Raw genomic sequence first — 21,569 nt, forward strand, 5'->3', positions numbered from 1 at the left:
GTGTGTGTGTGTGTGTGTGTGTGTGTGTGTGTGTGTGTGTGTGTGTGTGCGCGCGCACTGGGAATGAGAGGAGCCGCTTTTTAAATTCCAATCAACACCACTGTCAGTCTCACACTTTACCGCAACTGACTCAGATTCAGTATTTGCTCTGTGTGTGTTAACGAGAGACCTATGTGGGATGGTAGTGGGAAGTTACAGTCATGTCCTTGAAGAATAAATGTTAATAGAGAATAGAGAATAAATATTCTCTCTAAATATATCTATTCTGAACTGAATCTTTACTTCTTTCAGGCTTAATGTAAAGCTCTGTTATTTTGTACAATATGTTTTTATGGATTTCTAGCTACCATGAAAATTGTTCACCTACCATCCAGCTGGCCCATCAGAGCTGAGAGTCACATAGCATGTTTTGTCTTCCCAGGGCCAGGAATGTAACACCTGGAAATTAGTCATCGGCTTTTGGCCACTTTTACAAAAGGGTGGGTCACATTCACAGCACTTACCTAAAGGACATAACAATCAGAAAGATGTCAGCGCTAAAAAGAATGTTGTGACGACTGAAGAACAGATGATAATGTTAAGAGTTGAAATAACAGGGAATAATGCAAAATGGCAGATCAGGAAGAATTGGTCAGTTTTTCCTCCTGGTTTCACACAAGAGAAGAGTTTAATAACTGCATCAGTGTGTCGAGAAATAGATGGTGTGCACAGTACAACCAATAATTCTACTCTTGTTAGACAGTTTTTCAATATCACTTCAGTGAAATGTGACTATGAATGTTACAAAGGGGGCTAAAAAGACACAACATATGGCTTTCATAACATAGGATATTATACACCCAGGACTCTCCATTTATGGATTATTTCCAATTATTTCAGACTGCCTCTGTAGTTTTAGTTTTTCTCACAGATATTAATGCTTTATTGGCTTCGCCCTTTCAAAATATAGGAACATTTTGAGACTTAGTAAAAATAATAATTAAAAAAACAAACTATAATTACTTTGATTATGCAACACATTTCTTTTTTTCTGTGTTAATTTCCTTAGTCATTTTACTGTATTCTATGTGCTAATCCTCTCCACTTTAGTGTTTTCAACTGAAATCTAACATGAGAACTGTTGCCATTACAGAAAGATTTGTGTTCAACACTTAGCCATTGTTCCGGTGTGCAGAAGCTGCTTCTCTGTGTGTGTCTGTGCATGTGCATACAAGACATGGCCGTGGACAGAAAAACCCACCTAACTGGTTTCTGAAGCTTTCATAGTGGAGTCCCTATGGGTTGGAGCTTCACCCTTCCCTGACCACAGTTTATTTAGACAGTAGACATGTATTTTCCTCCTTATTTTCTTCCTCTTCTTTTGCTCCTGTCTCTGCACATTACAGCCAATATTATCTGATCCGTCCTTAAATAGGTTACAAGCTTGAAATCTTTGCTCAAGGGGAAATCATGTGACACGGCAAAAATAGCTTCACTCTCTCCCTTTGGAAACCAACCAGAATGCAAAAATAGTAGTTTCTATTAGGAAAGTACCATAGCTGTGTCTTGTGGTCCAGTTTGTGGCGCCCTCTGTGTCTTGAGCAAATACCTGGAGTTTTCAAACACACACTTTTTAGATGATTATCATAATTATTTACTACTTAATATCATAATTATTTACTACTTAATATATTCTATTAGTTTCTGTGTCTGCTAGGTCTATTTATTTTCCTTCTCCAAAGTTCTAATTCAGAGAATGTGATTCACAACGTTGAAGGGGTTAAAAAGTAATAGGTTTCAGTACAGTTTTCCGTGTTTCAAAGTGATTATACAGAATCACAGCAAAGGATGCCAAAGTGATAAATTATTTCCAAACTGTTTTTAAAATAAAGCTAACAACATGTAAAAGACAACTACAACTCCCACAAACCGTCACGTTTGGTCGCCCTGGTAACGTTTGACGTCAGTCCTCATTTGCCTGGGCGCTACTCTGGCCGTGTCTTGGACCGGTGTGATTGGGAGGAAACCCCGTTGACTGCACTCATTCGGACAGGCTGAGAGAATCAGCTGCACCTTGGTACGCCGACATCTGCTAAAATTCAGGTATGAAACAACGGTGGCTTTAGAAAAGATGTCTTTCGTTTGATATATTTTATATGTAGTTTTTTTAATGAGTGTAAATAAATAACTGGCGGTCGAAGAAGCCCATTGTCTGCGGGTTACTGGCAGGACTGGGTGTAGCGAGGACGCTCATCAAACTACAGAACAAAGGCTAGCTTAGCTAACGTTTCAGTTCGGGATGTGTCTAATGGCTGATTTTCTAACTGAAAATAGAAAGGCGTGTCAGTTGAGAGTAGGCTGAAAACCTGCTTGATACAAATGTTAAACATGTTACCTGAAACTGTGCCGTAGATAACCGATAAGGCAAATGAGGGCTTGCTGGAAATGGCATTGTCCCAGTGAACTATTGGCTAGAGCCGATAATCTATATGGCATCTTGCAAATATTGTCAATTTACATTGCTACATTCCTTCGTTTGTGACAAAGTAATTTCCGCCCCCCAAGTGATTATTTTTAGGGTACTAAAAAAACAAACGAGTTAAGTAAACGTAATATTTCCAAGTGGGCATTTTGCCAGGCCACATTGCTAAATGTTATGTTCAGTTTGCTACAAAAACGGTGTTAATTTCACCGTTATTACGTTTGGTAAAGCTGTCTAACTTGGAAAGCGTCTTTTTCAGGAAATAGTTGGCGCCATAGTAGAAGTCGTCGGTCACGAGGGCCTAGCCTGTAGCCCGGTGCACTTTTTAACGGTGCTGTTTCTGTAGAGGGAATATGCTATCCTTTTCACCAGTTGCACATTTGCTTTAATAACTGCCAGAACGTGTCGTCCTAACAAAGTCTTAAAAAGAACTTTTCGTGTTTTAGCTTCCGCTTGTCGGACAAGCTACAGGTACAGGGATGGGTGTGGTGAGTGTGAATGAGAGAAAAGGAGGGGGCCACATTAACGCTGAAGGCTAAAAAAGCCTTACTGAATGGAGTGACACTACTGTGATTGCAACATTATTTCTTTTAGGTTTTTCTCTTTTTTTTGTCTTGAAAACGCTCATTTGTTGCGAATATGGGTGGATTAGCAACATTTTAATAAGGAGTGGCTGGCAAAACGAGTTTAAAGGCGAAAGTTCGTGAAATGGCTTTTGGAATTATAAAAAGATCATCCATCTAGGTCAAATATCCATAAAATTACCACCCTTTAGTGAATGCCCCTGTTAACCCAAAGAAAATATTTAGCACAAAAATGCCATAATTCTATAGATTTTTACCATAGATCATTGAACAAATATATTTAACTATTTTACCCTTTCATTACTTAATATATTTAGTAATTGGTACATCTTAGTGTTTTTAAAAAAATGTAGTAGAACCCCATTAGCAGATATCTTAAAGGTCATTATTGACCTCAAAGATGTAATTATCACAGCGGTCATATTTTAGTACATAAATTATATTATCTTTTTTCATTTCAAGAATTCTGTTTGCAACAAAATCAATCATGCTTTTAAATTTTCCGTAACCTTCCAGCAGTTAGAAAGTCAAACATTATTGAGCAAATTTATGGGTGTATTTTTAATTTTTTTTTGGTAAATGTATTTTCTCTCAAATCTGCCTTGATAGCAGTTTGCCTCATTAAAAGAGAAATTGGCCTCGCCATGTTGCAAAAGCATAAATCCAGTGACTGGAACCACAATGGCAGCTACATAATAGCCTAATGGCTCATTATTTTTTAAATTTTTTACCGTAGCCAAGAAAATGCCAGTCGTCACAGGTACACTGCCAGTCTGTTCGTGTTCAAACCTTTACACTCCTTGCCCACATAGTTGAGGTATTTAACAAGTTTCCCTCTGTTTGGAACACCAGGAATCTTACCACTTAATAATGGTTTAGACAGAACTTTGTGTGAAAGTAAATCTGGATGGATTTTATTTTTGGCATCCATTTTTCCACCCTTTGTTTTTTTTTTTTTTTTCTTAGCATTTTGTGATGGGTCAACATTATGAAATCTTAGTTAAAGCCTTGCTGGTCATTTCTTGTAAAATAAGTACAATTATTAGGTTTTTATTGTACTGATAAGAATTCCATTGTGTATTTTTGTGCATTAAGTCCAATCAGATAGACATGGATTGGATTTTAATAGTTCAGTATTGTGATGCCTAGATTTAAAAATGGATAGTTAACACTGGCTTGAACCTTTAGCTGCTTATTGATCTGAAAAGTATTGTATTCCACTCTAAACTATTTTAACAGTTTTATCTATTCTCTAATGTTAGCTTGGTAATAATTAGTCAGGGTATTTGCTCTGGTAGCCAACCATTAGTGAGCTACATAATAGAAATGCTGCTGCTAGCTCAATTATTGCACTTTAAAACAGTTATTTTTAATAAGAATGATGGATGGCATTCATTAGGGTCCATGCTGTATGTGCATAATGCTTTAATAAGGGCAGCTAGCAGTGCTGCACTGCATTCTTACAGTTTCTCCAGCTATCTATTTAATTTTTAATTTACCTCTGCGTGACTTCTTTGTCTTTTGCTCCCTGCAGTGAGCAGCCATGAGCGAATCATCTCAGAAGGAACTGGTACAAAGGGCCAAGCTGGCCGAGCAGGCCGAGCGCTACGACGACATGGCCGCCGCCATGAAATCGGTGACGGAGGAGGGCGAGGAGCTGACGAACGAGGAGCGCAACCTGCTGTCAGTGGCCTACAAAAACGTGGTGGGCGCCCGGCGCTCATCTTGGCGCGTGGTGTCCAGCATCGAGCAGAAAGCAGATGCCAGTGAGGCCAGACAAGCCAAGGTCAAAGAGTACAGGGAGAAAATCGAGGGAGAGCTGAAAGAAATCTGCAATGATGTTCTGGTGAGTTTAGATCCGTCTCTTATTCTTTATCGCCTCCCTTTTGTTGGCTTCATATGAGGTCACAAATAGTCCTGTTTCTTCCTTTAAAAAGAGGGCAACATATTAAGTTTGTCGTTGGGTTTACTCTTTAAATTTGATCACTTTGATATTAGGTTTGTTAAATAGGATTTCAATGAGCCATTTACAGAGTTACAGCCAGTTAAGAAGTTGGTCATTTGGATATTATAATTCAAGCCTGGTTTGTTAACAAGACCAAATTGTTTCCTGAAAAAGCTGATCTGTAAATATGTTTAATATTTTTGGTCCTGGTCTTACCCAGGTTCCTTTGCTCTGTGTGACGTAGTAGATGTGTAAGTCTATTAAGAACGCTCGACTTAACAATACTAATGCTCCAAGTGAGTCATCTCTCCTGCAGTTGCATGTACCACTGTTGTAACAAAGCAGAAGCTTTAAAGTTAATTTTAATAATTTACATCTATCTATCTATCTATCTATCTATCTATCTATCTATCTATCTATCTATCTATCTATCTATCTATCTATCTATCTATCTATCGATCTATCTTTTTTTTTGTCGTCAGTTGACATGAGGATGTGTAACATGTTATAGAATAGTTAATCAGTGAGGAAGTGTTGTACCACAAAGTGTTTAGATAACTTACCATTTAATACTTGGCTTTGGTTGAATCAGTTTTAGTACTTGTTAAACCTTAAGGCATTTTATTTGTTAAATTAGTGTTTATAATTTTGTACCTGTATAAACTTCTTCATCGTTGCGCAGGGCCTCAGCATGTTATCTGCCCAGCGATGACTCAAAGTCTTAATCCTGTAATGACCGAAGCTGACCCTCCAGTATTGTGCATCACTTGCAGCCATATGGAGGGTAACAGAGATGGATTGTATTGATAGAGGAAGAGGAGTTGAGTTTAGGTTTTGTCCAGTCCAAACTAAAGGACTTTATTTATGTTTTGATTTTAACAGGAGAAAATGTTTTAAAATCATAAAATATGATGAAGTATGTATTTAACCATCTACCTTTTATATTGTTCCCACCATGAGAATCTATTCAGCAGTAGTAACAGCCCTATTATAATGCTGCTTTAAATCAACATAGAGGGTGTGGCAGCATTTTGTCCTACTGGGCTCCCCCTACTGTTCCTGAATGCAACAGCAATGTTTTAAAATATTTTGAATAAGCTTTGCACATGGAAATATATTTGAGAAATTTTTTTATCTTATCAAAATACATCACCTTGTTTTTTAATAGACGAGAACAAAGCTTTATGTAATTAAAGCTACAATAATTACTAGTCTAACAGCAACATGTGTCCTTTCTTTTCATCCACTGTTGGATAATAACCCATTTATGGTCTCATGCATTTCCATTTTAGTTTTAAATCCATTACACCGAGTTAATGAACTGCTTACATTTAATATTTTATGCAGCTGTTGGTTTTATTGTGAGGTGAATGGGAATAAAAGCAGTTTTTCCCCTACCTGATGTGCTATTTAGAGGTCTGTTTAAGTTTTAGCTACAATTTTATTAGCAGGGCTTGTGGAATCTAATGCTCACTATGCTGCACTGCTGTCCCATTCTGCTCTCACAGATCAATAAACCACTGGCTTGCACACGTTTTCCTATTCTAAATGACATGAATTGGATTTTCCATTGACCCCAAAAAGCTATGCGAGACCTTTGTATGTTTAAACTCTTACTTGCCTATAAAGGATTTTTTAGTTTTTAAATTGTGCAGAAACACCATCCCCATTTCAGTGTAATTTTCTTTTGCTCTGTACCGCCATAGTGATATCCTGATTTTAGCTGTGCCCTTGCCAGTGGCCTAGTTCTACATTCACATCCCACAGGGCTTCCCCTATCTTTCACATTGGTTTAAGAGCATTCAGCAAATGCATGCTCTCATTAACCTTGTTTATCCCTTTAATATGCAAATGAGCTGTATTCAAAGAGGGTCTTGAGAACTTTAAAAACAGCTCATTGTCTTCCAGTCGATTTGGATTTGAGTGGCAATCCCACATTGTAATTTATTTTGTAGGATCATTAATGAAGGTCTTTTGCTTCTCTCTAACAGTAGAATCCATAGATATATGCCATCATGTCATAAGTTTCATAATCAAGAGTTCTAACAGCAGGTTACCATTGCTCACAATGAGATGGCCAGCTTTCCTTCAGCTAGCGCCCAGGTTAGCAACCAGAGCAGATTATCAAGCGGTGCATGCTTGTGTTACAGAGAGCCAAGCTGGTGTATGTGACCTACTTCATCAGTTCAGCTGCCTGCTTCCTCTCTCTACTCACACCAGCTTCCATCCATACTCCTAGTATCCCTTTATCTCTTCAGATCACTCCTCTCCCCCAGTGCACCCCCACCCATATGCTATCATGCCATCACATCCACATAGGTCCGTCCCTATGTTTGAAGCATCTGTGATGTAGCCTGGCCAATTTTTTCAAGCCTGTAGGTTAATTAGACATGCCCAGCTTATTTCTACCACCGATTTATGCCCGAAACCTGTGAATTGGAAAATCTGTGTACTTGCTCAGGTTGAACAAAAACTGTGTTTTGGGGGAACAAGTGGATGTAAAATTTAGAGTGTAGATGAATACAAACTTGAAAAAATATAACTACTTTTTTTTTGTTTTGTTTTCACAGGTTCTTTTGGACAAGTTCCTCATCCCCAAAGCAGAGGCAGCAGCAGAGGCAGCAGAGGCAGCAGCAGAGAGCAGCGTATTTTATTTGAAAATGAAAGGAGACTACTTCCGCTACTTGGCTGAGGTGGCGACAGGAGACGAGAAGGACGGTACGCCTCTGCTCACTTCTGCTATATGCAACATTGCTGATGTGTCACAGTGAGACTTCTGTCATTCATAGCACTCCTTTTATTTTGAAGTTCTTCACTTTTTTCTATTTTATATGACAAAAATGAAATTGTAACGTATTGCACACCACATCCAATTGATGTCTCGGTGTGCCTAAATAGCAAGTGATTGTCATTTGTTCTCTTTTAAGCAGTTTAATTTTCATTTGTTCAGTGGCTGTGACTTCCTGTTCTTTGGTCTCATAGAAGACGGGCTTCAGCGCTAAGACTGAAATAGTGTTAAAAAACAATCTAGTTCACTTTTGTCACCATAATGACCTTTCTTTTCTTCTTTTATTTAACTAAACCCATCTAAAACAGTTCCCAGGGTAAACAATACTACAGTTTGTTTACCCTGGTGATGATGTCTTACAATTACTGTATTTAAGGTGTTTTAAGACTTTCTGGTGCACCTTTATTGATATTCTGCAACACACAACTGTTTTTAGTTCAAACTGCATCATGGAACGAAGCATCAAAGCAGTGGGTTTATAGACAGGAAGTCAAAGCACTTTACATTACAGAAGCAACACATCACTTAGAAATGGATCTGTTCTGGGTAATTCATGAAAGGTTCATACAGTATTAGACTAAAAAGTAAATGAGTAAAATAAACAGCCGAACATGGCACTGTGCAATACACACTAACAGCTACTTTGTTGCAGCATGTGCAATCCTGTTTGCTAAAACTTGCAGCCTTTAATTTAAATGATGTATGTAAAAAACCTGATTCTCGTATGTGTTTAAAACAGAAAAGATAGGATGAACCCTCCAAATCTTCTCCAGTGTTTGCTACAGAACTTTTTTTTGTTTGCTTTATATTCCTTTATACTAACATGTCTTATGTGAGACGTCTAACTGAAGTCCTACAAGGGGTGCGGGTTTTAATGTTTTTCTTTTTTAACCTTTTTTCTTTAAAAAAAAAAAAATTCTGTTTATTCACTGTCACATGCTGTTTTTATTTTAATTGTGTAAAGCACTTTGAAATGCCTTGCTGCTGAAATGTGCTATACAAATAAAATTTGATTGATTGATTATAAATTACTAAATAAATGTCACACCGTTATATATAGGATAGTATTAGAGGCAGTGTTTGAAAGCTTTAAAAATTGCCTCTGAAAATAAGTCAATATAATTGAGTTTAAACTCGATGAGTAGAACTTAAGCTCAGTATACCCAAATTAGTGTATGTCTAATTATCCTATTGCATTATAGAATGCTTAAAATTAGGTCCTGTGCTGAGATGATTCTGTTTTCTCATAATGTTTTTTGTCATTATTTCAGGCATCATCAAAGATTCACAGAAGGCTTACCAAAAGGCCTTTGACATCAGCAAAGCAAAGATGCAGCCGACTCACCCGATACGCCTCGGACTAGCCCTTAATTTCTCGGTGTTCTTCTACGAGATCCTCAACTCCCCTGAAGAGGCTTGCAAGCTAGCCAAGCAGGTAATTCAATACTCAAGATTGCAGACGCTTTGTATTCAATGGGATTTATTGCAGCTCACCAACAAACACACACTTATCCTTTCATTTTCAAATGTGATGGAGTGGAACCCAGACATCCCTCTCTCTAGAAATATTCTTCAGCTTTTTCTTGAGGCATCTCAAATTGTTCCCAGGAACATAAAGTTTATACATGTTCCCTACAGTGAGGTCTGGGTGACTGATGAATGGATGGACCTTCTGAATAGGCAGACTTGAAAGACAAATCACATCTTCTTATCATACCTTTAAAAATTGACTTTATTTCCTCCAGGCTTTCGACGATGCCATCGCGGAGCTTGACACACTGAGTGAAGAATCGTACAAAGACAGTACACTAATCATGCAGCTATTGAGAGACAACTTGACAGTAAGTTTCCCTTTTTTTATTTTTTTTATTTTGTGTAATCAAATTTTTTATGCATTGGAGAAAATTGGATGAGCAAAGCAAAGAGTTAAGCGATTCAAAAGTTTGATCACCGTCTCCTTCCTCAGCTTTGGACTTCTGACAACACAGTCGAGGGAGAGGAATCAGAGGAGCCCAAAGAATGAGCCTCACCCTCAAAGTCATCCCCGTCTGCCTGACATCATCCAAAGTCCTCTTTATTGTGATCAGCACTCGACCACCTCATCCATGACATCCAGTTTGATCCTTTGTTTCTCTATCTAGATCATCCCTCTCTTTGGTTTGCCGTTTGTTCTGCAGTAAGTGCAGATAAACAGGTTGGGGCTTTAAAGTGTGATGGGAGGGTTCATGCATGTTTTGGGGTTGGGTTCCCTGCTGACCTTGTTCCAGGGTCTAAGCATTTTTGGGGGTTTTCCAGTCATGAGACGTGCAGCAAGCAGTTTTAAAAGCCACAAAAAAAGAATTACTGCGTGTGTCCTAAATATAAAAGGTGCTGTTTGTACGCAGCCACATCTTTTGATGATCAATTAGTGGTTGCTCAATACCAACCTGTCCGCTTGTACCTGACTTGGCAGAAGGAGGAATTATAGCAAAGGCAGACACAATGATGACATAGTGGGGGAGAGCCGGTGATGAAGGGCCATATTTTTACACAGGTTACATTCCATAAACTTATCAACCTTCTACTGTCTTTTTTTTTTTTTTCTTTTGTTGGGGGGGGGGCTGCTTTTGTATGTCTATGTATCCATTACGAGGTATAGAAAATTAAAAGAACAAGAGCACAAGCTTGTACTGTTCCTGTTTTTGTATGAGCACCTCAGTAAGTATAAAAACAATCCCACTTTTTATATAATGAAAAGTTTTTGAAAATAAGTTTCTTTTTTTTTTTTCCAGTTCTTGCATAAAGTTGGTCAAAGGGTAGTCTGGAGAAGTAAACGGTTGTTGGCGGGTTAGCTTTGTCTGTCTTTGGAGTTTTCATACTAAACACTTGAGCGTAACTGTTATTTGGGGGTAATGCATAATTTCATTTAAGTAAAAATAAACAATTTAAAAGGTTCAACTTGTCCTTTGTTTTCCTTACTTAAATGTATAGTAATCTTCAGTGTTCTGCCATGACTCATGACATGTTTCAGAGTCGTCTGCCAGCTCAGCATTTAAGCATGGTCACCTAAAAGTTCAGTTTGGCTAAACATAGTAATCTGGATAAGGTTTTAAGATTTTAATCTCTTGTAGAAAACAGGACATGCATTTACACTTTTTAATTACCTTGTTTTAAATAAGCCATACTGTAAATGTTTAGTTTTGATTTAATAACATGTTGCTAAAATGTAGCAAGCTAATCCTGTCCTTTTTGTTTTTTGGGGGGTTTTTTTGCTTTTGGTTCCCTTCCAGACGTTAACAGTTGAAATGCATCAGACAATGGATGGAAAACTTTGCAATTTGTTGTCATGAAAAGGATCGTTTCCACTGTGGTTTGTTCCAAAAGGGAAAACCTCCATATTCTTTGCTGCCATGAATGGAGAGTCGGCTACCCATAAACTACCGTTTGGGTGCATCTTCCACTCCCACAGCTCTACTTGATCACAGGGCAGATCCAACACAGGAATGCTGAAGGCCTACTGTGTTGTATTACTATGACCTAATACTCAATTTAAGTAAGAAGGCGTATGTGTTCCTTTTTGGTAAATGTACTTATTATTTGGGATAATTTGAAATGTAAGGAATCTTCATTGTTGTAAACGTCAAAATGGCAAAAAAACAATTGTCCAATCAAGAAGTCGAAAACTGTTGGTGCGATTTAGCACCCCCTGCAGTCCTTATGATAGTATTACAGAGGTGCACTCCCTTGCGGGCTCTATAAACTCAGAAACGATCACAGGAAGTAAAATCTTTACAAGCGTTTTGTTCAATGCAATAAATAAAATACATTAACTTGGAAGAAACGGATGGCTCTGTTTAAGCAGCCCTATCAAGGTTCCTACATTTACATTCTACTTGAAATTGGATTAAGTTTTTGTTAAAACATGATTCAAATATGCACTATTAAGTGAACTGTTATGTGTTAAAATAGCAACCAAAAGTTTTATAAACTTTTATGCTAAAGAGCTTCATGCAGAGGCCAGAAGGGCTCTCAGACTGTGGGCTGAATCAGGCAAACCTAAACATGGTCCTGTATTTGACTACAAGAAGAGATCAAATGCTAACTTTAAATATGCTTTACGGTTTATTAAGAGGAATGAAAATGCATTTAAATCGGAGTCATTAGCAAGAAAATTACAACTCAACAGTCCTTCTGAATTTTGAAAAGAAATAAGAGTTCATCTAAAAGCATCCTTGCCAACAAACATTGATGGTGTAACTGGACCAGACTAAATTATTAATTTATGGAAGAAACATTTTTATGAACTGTTTAATTGTAGTAAGAGTAATCCCTTTGTGATGGAAAACATAGATATGCATGAAGATGTTATTTCTTCACAAGAAGTTAGTGACATCGTTAAGAAGTTGAAAAATAATAAGGCATATGGAGTGGACAAGATATCTACTGAGCACTTAAAATTTGTAAGTAGGAAAATTTTTTCCTTTGTTGGCTATTTGTTTCACTGGGTTTTTAATTCATGGCATTTTACCAAACTCTGTTATCTGTGATTTTATTGCCTATTGTAAAAGATGAGGCTGGCAAAATAAATAGCAAAGACAACTATTGGCCCATAGCTCTGGCCAGCACTTTATCAAAAGTTTTGGAGAAGGCTCTGTTAAGCAGAATTGAGACGTTTATAGCCACATCTGATAATCAGTTTGGGTTTAAACCAAAACTTGGCACTGATATGTGCATTTTTGCTCTCAAGGAAATTTTAGATTTGTACAAGAGACATAATACCACAATTTCTTATGTGTTTTACCGATGCATCAAAAGCATTTGATCATGTTAATCATGAAAAATTGTTTCATAAATTGCATGAGAGAGGAGTTCCGAAATATTTATTAATAATATTAGTGTATTGATATGCTCACCAGAATATGTCTGTAAAATGGGGAAACTCTGTATCATCTTCTTTTTATGTGGGTAATGGTGTGCGACAAGGCAGCATATCCCCTGCCTTTTAAACCTGTATATGGATGATTTATCTAAGCTTCTGAATCAATGTAGGACTGGCTGTCGGGTTGGTAATCGAACCATCAACCACCTGATGTATGCTGATGATCTTGTGATATTCTGTCCATATAGTTCTGGTCTGCAGCAACTGTTAAGGGTTTGCTCTCAGTATGGGTTACAGCATGATATTAAATATAATGCAAAAAAGAGCAACATCATGATTGTCAAGAGCAAAGAAGACACTAAATGATCTTTTCCTGACTTCACCCTGTCTGGCAGCATCCTCTAGGTCACTGATGAGGTCAAATATTTGGGACATTACATCTCGGCTGATCTGTCTGATGATAGAGACATTTACAGGCAGCGTTGTACTCAATATGTACAAGCTAATATTCTCCTTCGGTAGTTCTCCATGTGCTCAGTATCTGTCAAAATTGAACTTTCTAAAGCATACTGTACTCCAATGTATACAGCCCACCTGTGGCGGCGTTGCAGGAAAAGCAGTATGAATAAATTTCAGGTCGCTTATAATGATGGCATGAGGATGCTGCTTAGGGTGCCCCGATGGAGTAGTGCCAGTCAGATGTTTGTGAATCTCAATGTACTAACCTGCACTGCTGTGCTTCGAAACATTATGCACAGATGTATGTGTAGATTAACAGACTCTGCAAACAGCATCATTCAGACTTTGACCAATCCTGTTCAAAGCTCWGTGAGGTTCTTCTCCAGTTTGTGGAATCACTGGCGCATTAGTTTATATATCAGTGATTGATTATTTTATTATATACTTTTTCTTTTTTTTTTATTGTTCTTGTTCTGTCTGTTTATGGACCATAATTGTGTCTAAATAAAGAGGATTGAATTTTAGAAATAAAACATGTCTGAGACGGAAGTTGCCTGTACAGCGAAGCTACAAGCAGTTGATGTATTAAAGATGGATTAGTGCAGGCATGGGAGGAAGAAAGTACTTCATCTTCCAAGTCTGGTGTTTTTTATATCAGAACTTAATAAGCAAAATCTAGTCTTAAAGTTTATATATTTTAAAGTAAAAGGAATCACGCAACAGCTTCTACAATGTCATCACTTTCTGATAAAATATAAATAAACCAAAAGCTTATGGTTTCATTTAGATAGATTTATGGCTGTTTTACCTCACTGTTCTCTTAAGGTTCTGTAATAGCATTTCAATGATTTTGAGGTCTGGAATTTGTCTGGACCTTTGCAATATTTCTTTTTCAGCCATAGTTTATAGTTCAATGACAGCAAGGTCTCCAGGTCCTGCAACATTCTTCTAGCAACCCCTCCAAAAAGCCATATTTGTTCTGTCATTTTCTTCGTGTCCAGTCAAAGCTAGAATTTATGGATAAAAACTCATCTTTTCCCTGGGCTCGTCTTAAGCTCTAATTTTCTGAGAAACTGGGTTTAAATTTTTCAAACGATGTATAGTAAAATTTTTGTAAGATTATTCAATTAAATTCTCTACACGTTATTTTACTCATAAACATTAAATATCGCGAGATACGTGACGTTAACCACGGTTAGTGCACGCGCCGGCGTTTCGACAGGAATCTGGAAACAGCCTCCCCCGTCCTTCCTTTCATTCTTGTAATCCGTCTGCGTAGGGTGTGCTCCGGAGCTAGCCTCGGCACACATTTTATTATTATGAAACAAACCAAAAGCTAGTGAGCACCCGCAGACATATTTTTATAAGAAAACCTAAAATCGGTGAAGCAGGATTTGATTTGCCAACAAAGCAACGCGAAGAAGACGCTGCCTTCGAAAAAGAACGAAAGACGGAACGACGAAAACGGTGTTAGCAAGCTACGTTACTAGCGTCATTGTTGAGAGCGCGGCTAATTAACGATAGCCTGTTAGTTCTCCCCACATTTAAATAAGTATTACTTATAGTAAGTTAATTGTCGCTGTTTGTGTCTTGTTGTATCGATAGTTTAGCGCTCTTTGTGATTTTGAAGGAGCTAAAATTCTCAAATTGTGACATTTAAACCATATTGGGTAGGCCGCACTCCGACATTTTGCTACATAGCCGAGCTACATAGCCCACGTTGTTAGCAGTTAACGTTTTTTTTTTTCCTTTCTTCTTTTTTTATTTGCCAAAACAGAGTGCTTTCCTGACAGCCACCATTGCGCGTCGAACTCAAACAGCTATCTGACTTAAAACAAACGTCGCCCGACATGAATCCCAGCGCGCCTAGCTACCCCATGGCCTCGCTCTACGTAGGAGACCTGCACCCAGATGTTACCGAGGCCATGCTGTACGAGAAATTCAGCCCGGCCGGACCCATCCTGTCTATCAGAGTGTGCAGAGACATGATCACCCGCCGTTCGCTGGGATATGCGTATGTTAACTTCCAACAACCAGCTGATGGTAGGATATAGTTTCAAAGATAAGTCACTTGTAAAGTCACTTGTACTTCATATACGACACTGTGCCTAAACTAAGGTCATTCTTTTGTTTTATTTTTTCGAAACGTTTCTAGCTGAAAGGGCTTTGGACACAATGAACTTCGATGTGATTAAGGGCAGGCCTCTCCGCATCATGTGGTCCCAGCGTGACCCCTCCTTGAGGAAGAGCGGGGTGGGAAACATCTTCATCAAAAACCTCGACAAGTCCATTGACAACAAGGCCCTTTATGACACCTTCTCTGCGTTTGGAAACATCCTCTCTTGCAAGGTAAGATGGCGACAGATCTATTTTGTGTTAATGCATGAGTTAGGATTTCACAAGATTAAAGCTAGTTTGTAATGCTTGGCCTGCATGGTGTGTGTGTGTGTTTCAATGTTTTTTTTAACATCCTCAAATCTGTCCTTTCTAAGGTGGTTTGTGATGAAAATGGCTCAAAAGGTTACGGTTTTGTGCACTTTGAGACCCACGAAGCAGCTGAGCGTGCCATTGAGAAAATGAACGGCATGTTGCTCAATGACAGAAAAGTGTAAGTGGTGGAGATTGTTACACTTTTGTTTTTAAAACGTGTGAGGGGAATGTGCTTAACAAACATTTTGATGCCTGTGTTTTCCTGCATCTTGTCAACCAGCGTCCCATAAACTCGAAACATTTACAAATATAGCATCTCTAAAATACAAAGGGGAATCGCTACATTTTGAATTTGATTCTTAAAAAAAAAAATCAGTCATAATTTGGATGCAACCACGTTGATGCAGTCTGTATTTTTTATGCAGTCTGCTGTTTTATATCAAAGTGTGACTTAAGCATACTTTTGTCATTTTTTAACAGATTTGTTGGCCGCTTCAAGTCGCGCAAAGAGAGGGAGGCTGAGCTGGGGGCACGTGCCAGAGAGTTTACCAACGTTTACATCAAAAACTTTGGGGAGGACATGGATGATGAGAAGCTGAAGGAGTTATTTAGCAAATATGGTGAGACGTCAAGATTTCAGATGCGGACGATTGCAAGTCGCCAGCTATTGGGTATGAAGTGGCTGGATGAATATGGTGATTAGCCTGCCTCTTTCCGAAGGTCCTGCACTCAGCATCCGGGTCATGACAGACGAGAGCGGCAAGTCCAAGGGATTCGGCTTCGTCAGCTTCGAGAGGCACGAAGACGCTCAGAAAGTTAGCATACGTTTTATGTCTTTATTATTATTATTATTATCAAGCATGGTTCTGTTTCACGTTTGCCATTTGAATTGAATCTGAACATGTGTCCGCTCCATTTCTGTTGGCTTTGTAGGCCGTGGACGACATGAACGGCAAAGAACTGAATGGCCGACAGGTGTATGTGGGCCGCGCGCAGAAGAAGGGCGAGCGCCAGAATGAACTTAAACGCAAATTTGAGCAGATGAAGCAAGATCGCATGACCAGATACCAGGTTGGTGTTTGTTCCGTGACGGTTAAACAGTTAAGATGTTGCAGGCTTTGATGGAGATATGTCAGTCTAGAAAATAAAAAAGTAAAAATTACTCAAGTAGTTGGTGAAATGTGACAATGTGTCACTGTAAGCTAACCTTGGCTTTAACCTATGTTTAATGTCACAAATGTGGTTCCTTTATCTGTATGTGTGGATAATAAGCTGCAGAGATAAACCTTTTAGAACCCAATGCTGTGTAAGGCTGTAAGTAAAACAAGGACATAAAATTTGAAAAATTTATTTCGACTATTTCACACAGATGCATTTTGACAATACATCTGTGTAGATACATATGTTTTTCTTACTTTGACCATCTGTCGAGACTGAATGTACATCTTATAAATCCACATCTTGCACTCACAGGAGTACTCTTACAACCTTTGATTTGGTTTTACAGTCATAAGATCCAGTGAATCATTTACAAACTGATAACGGTCTGCATTGTTTGATCAGTACGGCAGCTCAACTGCAAACCCCACTGCTTCATAGAGAAGGCAAGATAAATTTAATTTCTAATAGAACAGTGCTTTGCTTATTCAGACAATAGAAACTTCCGAATATCTTATTTTGCTTACTGTACTACTTGAGAACCAGGATCAATTGGAATGCGTGTGTGATTAAATTTTTTTTTGTAAAGACTTTTGTTGTGAATTGGCTCTATATAAATTTAATAGAATTAACATTATTGCAATATACAGCAATTAGCACAATAACTAAGTTTCGTCCTTTGTCCTACGTAAGCACAATAAAAAAAATCACAACAGTATAGCTTTATTAAAATAAAAGACTGAAACAATCTATAAAAGGTGTACAAGATTGCATAAAGGTTGGTTTTATAACTTCAATATGCAGTCACAGTTTAGAATCGTAACTATTTAAATTCCAATGAAGTTGGGCTTTATTTAATTTAATTTCTCTTTTCCCAGGGTGTGAACCTGTATGTTAAAAACCTCGACGATGGCCTAGACGATGAGCGTTTGCGCAAGGAGTTCTCCCCGTTCGGGACCATCACCAGTGCGAAGGTAAAGCCAGTCTTCTAATTCAGACAAAATGTCTCGTGATCAGCTGGTGGTCTGAAAACGCAACGGATATCTTCCACTCTTGCTTCAGGTGATGATGGAGGGCGGTCGCAGCAAAGGTTTCGGCTTTGTGTGCTTCTCGTCACCGGAAGAGGCCACTAAAGCCGTGACGGAAATGAATGGCCGGATTGTGGCCACAAAGCCTCTGTATGTGGCGCTGGCTCAGCGGAAGGAAGAGCGCCAGGCCCACCTGACCAACCAGTACATGCAGAGGATGGCCACGGTTCGAGCCGTGCCCAACCCTGTCCTCAACCCCTACCAGCCCGCTCCACCCTCAGGCTACTTCATGGCAGCTATTCCACAGGTGAACCCCCCAAACAACTGATTAACATGGTTTGCTAATATTCCATCAGTACTTTTATGTGGATTTGTATTTAACAATACATGTCGGTGTTGTTAGGCTCAGAACCGCGCTGCGTATTACTCCGCCAACCAGTTGGCCCAGCTCCGCCCCAGTCCTCGCTGGGCCGCTCAGGGAGTGCGACCTCAGCGTAAGTCGTTTCTCCTATGTTCCTTTAAAGCTGCAGTATGTAACTTTTTATATATATATATAAAAATTGTTAAAACTATCACCATTTTGACACAATAATATGAGACAAATGACCTGTGGAAAAAAAAAAAAATTAATTCCCCTCCTTCCAGTGGTGCTATTGCCATCTGAAGAAATGCACCGCTCCCAGTCAGAAACAAGCAATTAGAGCCAAGAGGAGGGTCTTATTGCTGTCAATCAACCTCGTGTTCTCGCGGCTAAACGTGCTAATGGGAGAGAAACAACTTGCCATTCCATATCCGCTTTTGTCTGTGGCCATGTTAACTAGCCTTAGGATTCATGGCAGACTCTAAGAAGAAGCTGTAGTGCAGAGCAAGGGAAAGAGGGATTGTGTTGTGAGCAGTGTGTGTACAAGCATGATTGATGGCACTAAGACCCTCCTGGCTGTGATTGTATTTTGGAGTCAACACTGGGAGAAGACAGCTTGCTTTTTGTTAGATTTTTTTTCAGATTTTTCCATACTTGCATCATAATATAGCGACAGTTTTAACAAATATGTAAAAGAAATGTATATATATATTTTATAAAACGTGCATACTGGAGCTTCAACTCTTAAACATCCTGATATAGATGCATTAATTGTGTGGAATTTCTTCAGATTTCCAAAACATGCCCAACGCCATGCGTCCCTCAGCACCAAGGCCCCAGACCTTCAACACCATTCGTGCTACCACTACCACCAACACCCAGGTCCCGCGCATGATGGCCTCCCAGCGCATGCGTAAGGATTTCACGTCGCATCATCCTAATGAGGTGGTCACACTCTGTGGGCGTTCTTAACCAATCGTCTCTCTGGTTCTCCCCTCAGCCACCCAGGCCCTCGGCCAGCGCCCTGCCAGCGCCTCAGCCACTGCAGCCCCAGTCCGTACCATGCCTCAGTACAAATATGCTGCCGGTGTGCGCAACCCTCAACAACACATGGCGTCCCAGCCACAAGTTGCCATGCAGCAAGTAAGCAGACCTTTTGCATTTACATACAAATCAATCGTTTAAAATAGAGATTCACTTTTTTCATTTCTGATACCAATATCTGAGGTTTACTGTCGTCTAGTCCAATACAAAATAACAGTGCTGGATTGAAATGAATGTTTCTCGACATCGATGTACTGAATTATGAATGTATTTGGTAACTCTGCACTAGTACAACACACTTAAATACACCAATAGCTTCACGTTTATTTTTTGTTTTCTTTATTTATTTTGAACATGATAGAAATATAAAACAGTTTCGAGGTGAGGCAGGTAGTTCTCATGCCTCATCACTGGGGGCGCTCATGATCCCAGACATTGGTGACTCCACAACTGCAGAGTAAGAGACAGTAACAGCGAGCTAGCCATACAGTAGCTGCGCTGATGCAGAGCGAGAAAGACGTGGTTTTGAGTTGTACTTTAACGGTTTGTCCCTTTGCTGTTAAGCACAGCACGAAATTAATAATATCTACATGTCTAAGTTTGATTGAGATAACGGAATTATTCTGTGGCGGCACGGCTAAGCATCACATGTTAAAGAATAGTCTTTTTGCCCTCCAGCATTGTACGCRTGYGCGAAATTTCCTTATGTAAACAATAACATACAGGGGGTCTAGATTTGTAAATCCGATTATAATTAAGTCGGTGCCTCACCAGCTATGAACCTCACCGCACGTCACTGATATTAACATGCTCAAAAAGGAGCAGGAAGAAGTAGGAAACCTATGAACTCCTACCCCATAAACTTATACAATATTTTCAGATGGATCCTCATTATTAAAACAAAAATAAGAAAATGACACGGGTTAATTTTTTCATATTATCTTTGTGTGTATGTCTAAATATATACATCTATACCCACACACTCATATAGTCTAGCCTCAATTTACATATTCACATTAGTGCTATCTCTAAACTGCTCAGAAAGTGGAATTAGGGATTCAAAATATAATGTCAATAGAATTAAATGGAATAGATCTGCCCTTATGGATTGAGGACATTGACATTGAAACTCAATCTAGAAATTTTAAATATCTGTACCCATACAGATATCTTAGTTACTCCAAGTTATTGGCATAGTTGGTGCAGACTTTGTCTTGTTTTTGGTCAGATTTTGTCTGACGTCTTTCTGTCCCGTAGCCTGCTGTCCATGTCCAAGGTCAGGAGCCCCTGACTGCTTCCATGCTGGCTGCTGCTCCTCCTCAGGAGCAGAAGCAGATGCTGGGTGAGTGAACAATCAGCTCTGATGGAGATTTCTGGGACACCTTCAGTTGAGTTCTGTTTTATGACCCAGTTGACTGCTTCCCTCCTCAGGTGAGCGTCTGTTCCCTCTGATCCAGAATATGCACCCCAGCCTGGCTGGTAAGATCACTGGTATGCTTCTGGAGATAGACAACTCTGAGCTGCTTCATATGCTTGAGTCACCTGAATCTCTGCGCTCCAAGGTTTGCTTCATCTTGAACATATTAACTTGTGTGGAAACACTGCTTTTGCTTTGGGGTTCATAAACATTTCTGCTTCAGGTGGATGAGGCTGTTGCTGTGCTTCAGGCCCACCAGGCCAAAGAGGCTGCGCAGAAGTCCACCACACCTGCCGGTGTTCCCAGCGTCTAAGGTGGGAACAATACACAGTTAAAACATTATGAACATTGTTCAAGCTATTGTCTGGAATATTTATAGTTTTTTTTTTGTTTTTGTTTTGCAGCTTGAGCATTTTGAAACCTGCTTCACCGATGGAAAAAGAGAAAAAAAACTTAAACATTGAAAAACCTAAAACTCAGAAAACATCGCAAAACGATAAATTATTTCTTAAAAAAAAAGAAGAAATTGAATCTGCCAGGTCTAGAGATGGTTTGACTAGACCTTGATCATAAACAAAAATTAGTTTAAAAAAATAGCAAAATAGATAAAATTGAAAATTGTAATAAATTTGAATGCATTCCTCTGTTTTATGTCATTTTACTGTGTCAGTGCTCAAACTGTCAGCAATGTCAGGGAAATGGTTGCTGAGCAGTTTGAGGTGATTTGTATCGTAAACTACTGGCTGTAATAAAACGTCATTCGAAATTACCACTCCTGGTGTCGGATTTATTGTTAACACGACTGATAAAAGAAACCACATTCCATTTGTCACATATCACGTCTTCAGCTCAGATTCTCAGCAGCTTTCTCCACTAGGTGTCACTGTTGTGTCAATCACAGGACTGACTCGATCCTTTTTGCCCTGACATTTGTTGAAGCGTTGCAGGAAACCATCCGACTGTTCTTGAGCATTACATTGACACAAATCTGTCTTGTACACTACAGATAAGAACAGAAGGTTCAAGTGGTTGAAAA

General features: G+C 39.0%; 2 protein-coding genes across 5 annotated transcripts; both read left to right on the plus strand.

Moving 5' to 3' along the window:
* The first annotated feature begins 1,958 nt into the window (after positions 1 to 1,958).
* LOC103478834 (14-3-3 protein zeta/delta-like) lies at positions 1,959 to 10,712 on the plus strand. Its single transcript, XM_008432907.2, has 6 exons — positions 1,959 to 2,082; positions 4,580 to 4,891; positions 7,561 to 7,708; positions 9,050 to 9,213; positions 9,524 to 9,619; positions 9,745 to 10,712. Exons 2-6 carry the CDS (start codon positions 4,589 to 4,591, stop codon positions 9,799 to 9,801), a joined length of 768 nt encoding a protein of 255 aa, XP_008431129.1. The 5' UTR covers positions 1,959 to 2,082; positions 4,580 to 4,588; the 3' UTR covers positions 9,802 to 10,712.
* Positions 10,713 to 14,338: 3,626 nt separating this feature from the next.
* pabpc1a (poly(A) binding protein, cytoplasmic 1a) lies at positions 14,339 to 21,303 on the plus strand. 4 transcript variants are annotated; one of them, XM_008432903.2, is made up of 17 exons: positions 14,339 to 14,562; positions 14,701 to 14,765; positions 14,873 to 15,138; positions 15,251 to 15,444; positions 15,588 to 15,703; positions 16,006 to 16,145; positions 16,246 to 16,340; positions 16,459 to 16,596; positions 17,562 to 17,657; positions 17,746 to 18,018; positions 18,115 to 18,205; positions 18,863 to 18,985; positions 19,073 to 19,215; positions 20,374 to 20,458; positions 20,548 to 20,678; positions 20,757 to 20,847; positions 20,938 to 21,303. In XM_008432903.2, the coding sequence occupies exons 3-16, from the start codon at positions 14,946 to 14,948 to the stop codon at positions 20,844 to 20,846; spliced, it is 1,908 nt and encodes a 635-aa protein (XP_008431125.1). In that variant the 5' UTR covers positions 14,339 to 14,562; positions 14,701 to 14,765; positions 14,873 to 14,945; the 3' UTR covers position 20,847; positions 20,938 to 21,303. The 4 variants fall into 4 exon arrangements, with proteins under 4 accessions (XP_008431125.1, XP_008431126.1, XP_017165239.1 ...); XM_008432904.2 differs by lacking the exon at positions 14,701 to 14,765 and having other exon boundaries at positions 14,339 to 14,622; XM_017309750.1 differs by lacking the exon at positions 14,701 to 14,765 and having other exon boundaries at positions 14,339 to 14,564.
* Positions 21,304 to 21,569: the final 266 nt, after the last annotated feature.

The sequence above is a fragment of the Poecilia reticulata genome, linkage group LG16, assembly GCF_000633615.1.
Source record: "Poecilia reticulata strain Guanapo linkage group LG16, Guppy_female_1.0+MT, whole genome shotgun sequence".
NCBI classification, from domain to species: Eukaryota; Metazoa; Chordata; class Actinopteri; order Cyprinodontiformes; family Poeciliidae; genus Poecilia; species Poecilia reticulata.

Bases quoted from the DNA above. Each gene is read 5' to 3' on its own strand.
- LOC103478834 (XM_008432907.2), top strand. From the start codon at position 4,589: ATGAGCGAATCATCTCAGAAGGAACTGGTACAAAGGGCCAAGCTGGCC. The intron at 4,892-7,560 runs GTGAGTTTAGAT...TTGTTTTCACAG, and splicing joins AAATCTGCAATGATGTTCTG to GTTCTTTTGGACAAGTTCCT. The intron at 9,620-9,744 runs GTAAGTTTCCCT...CTCCTTCCTCAG, and splicing joins TATTGAGAGACAACTTGACA to CTTTGGACTTCTGACAACAC.
- pabpc1a (XM_008432904.2), top strand. From the start codon at position 14,946: ATGAATCCCAGCGCGCCTAGCTACCCCATGGCCTCGCTCTACGTAGGA. The intron at 15,139-15,250 runs GTAGGATATAGT...AAACGTTTCTAG, and splicing joins CTTCCAACAACCAGCTGATG to CTGAAAGGGCTTTGGACACA. The intron at 16,597-17,561 runs GTTGGTGTTTGT...CTCTTTTCCCAG, and splicing joins ATCGCATGACCAGATACCAG to GGTGTGAACCTGTATGTTAA.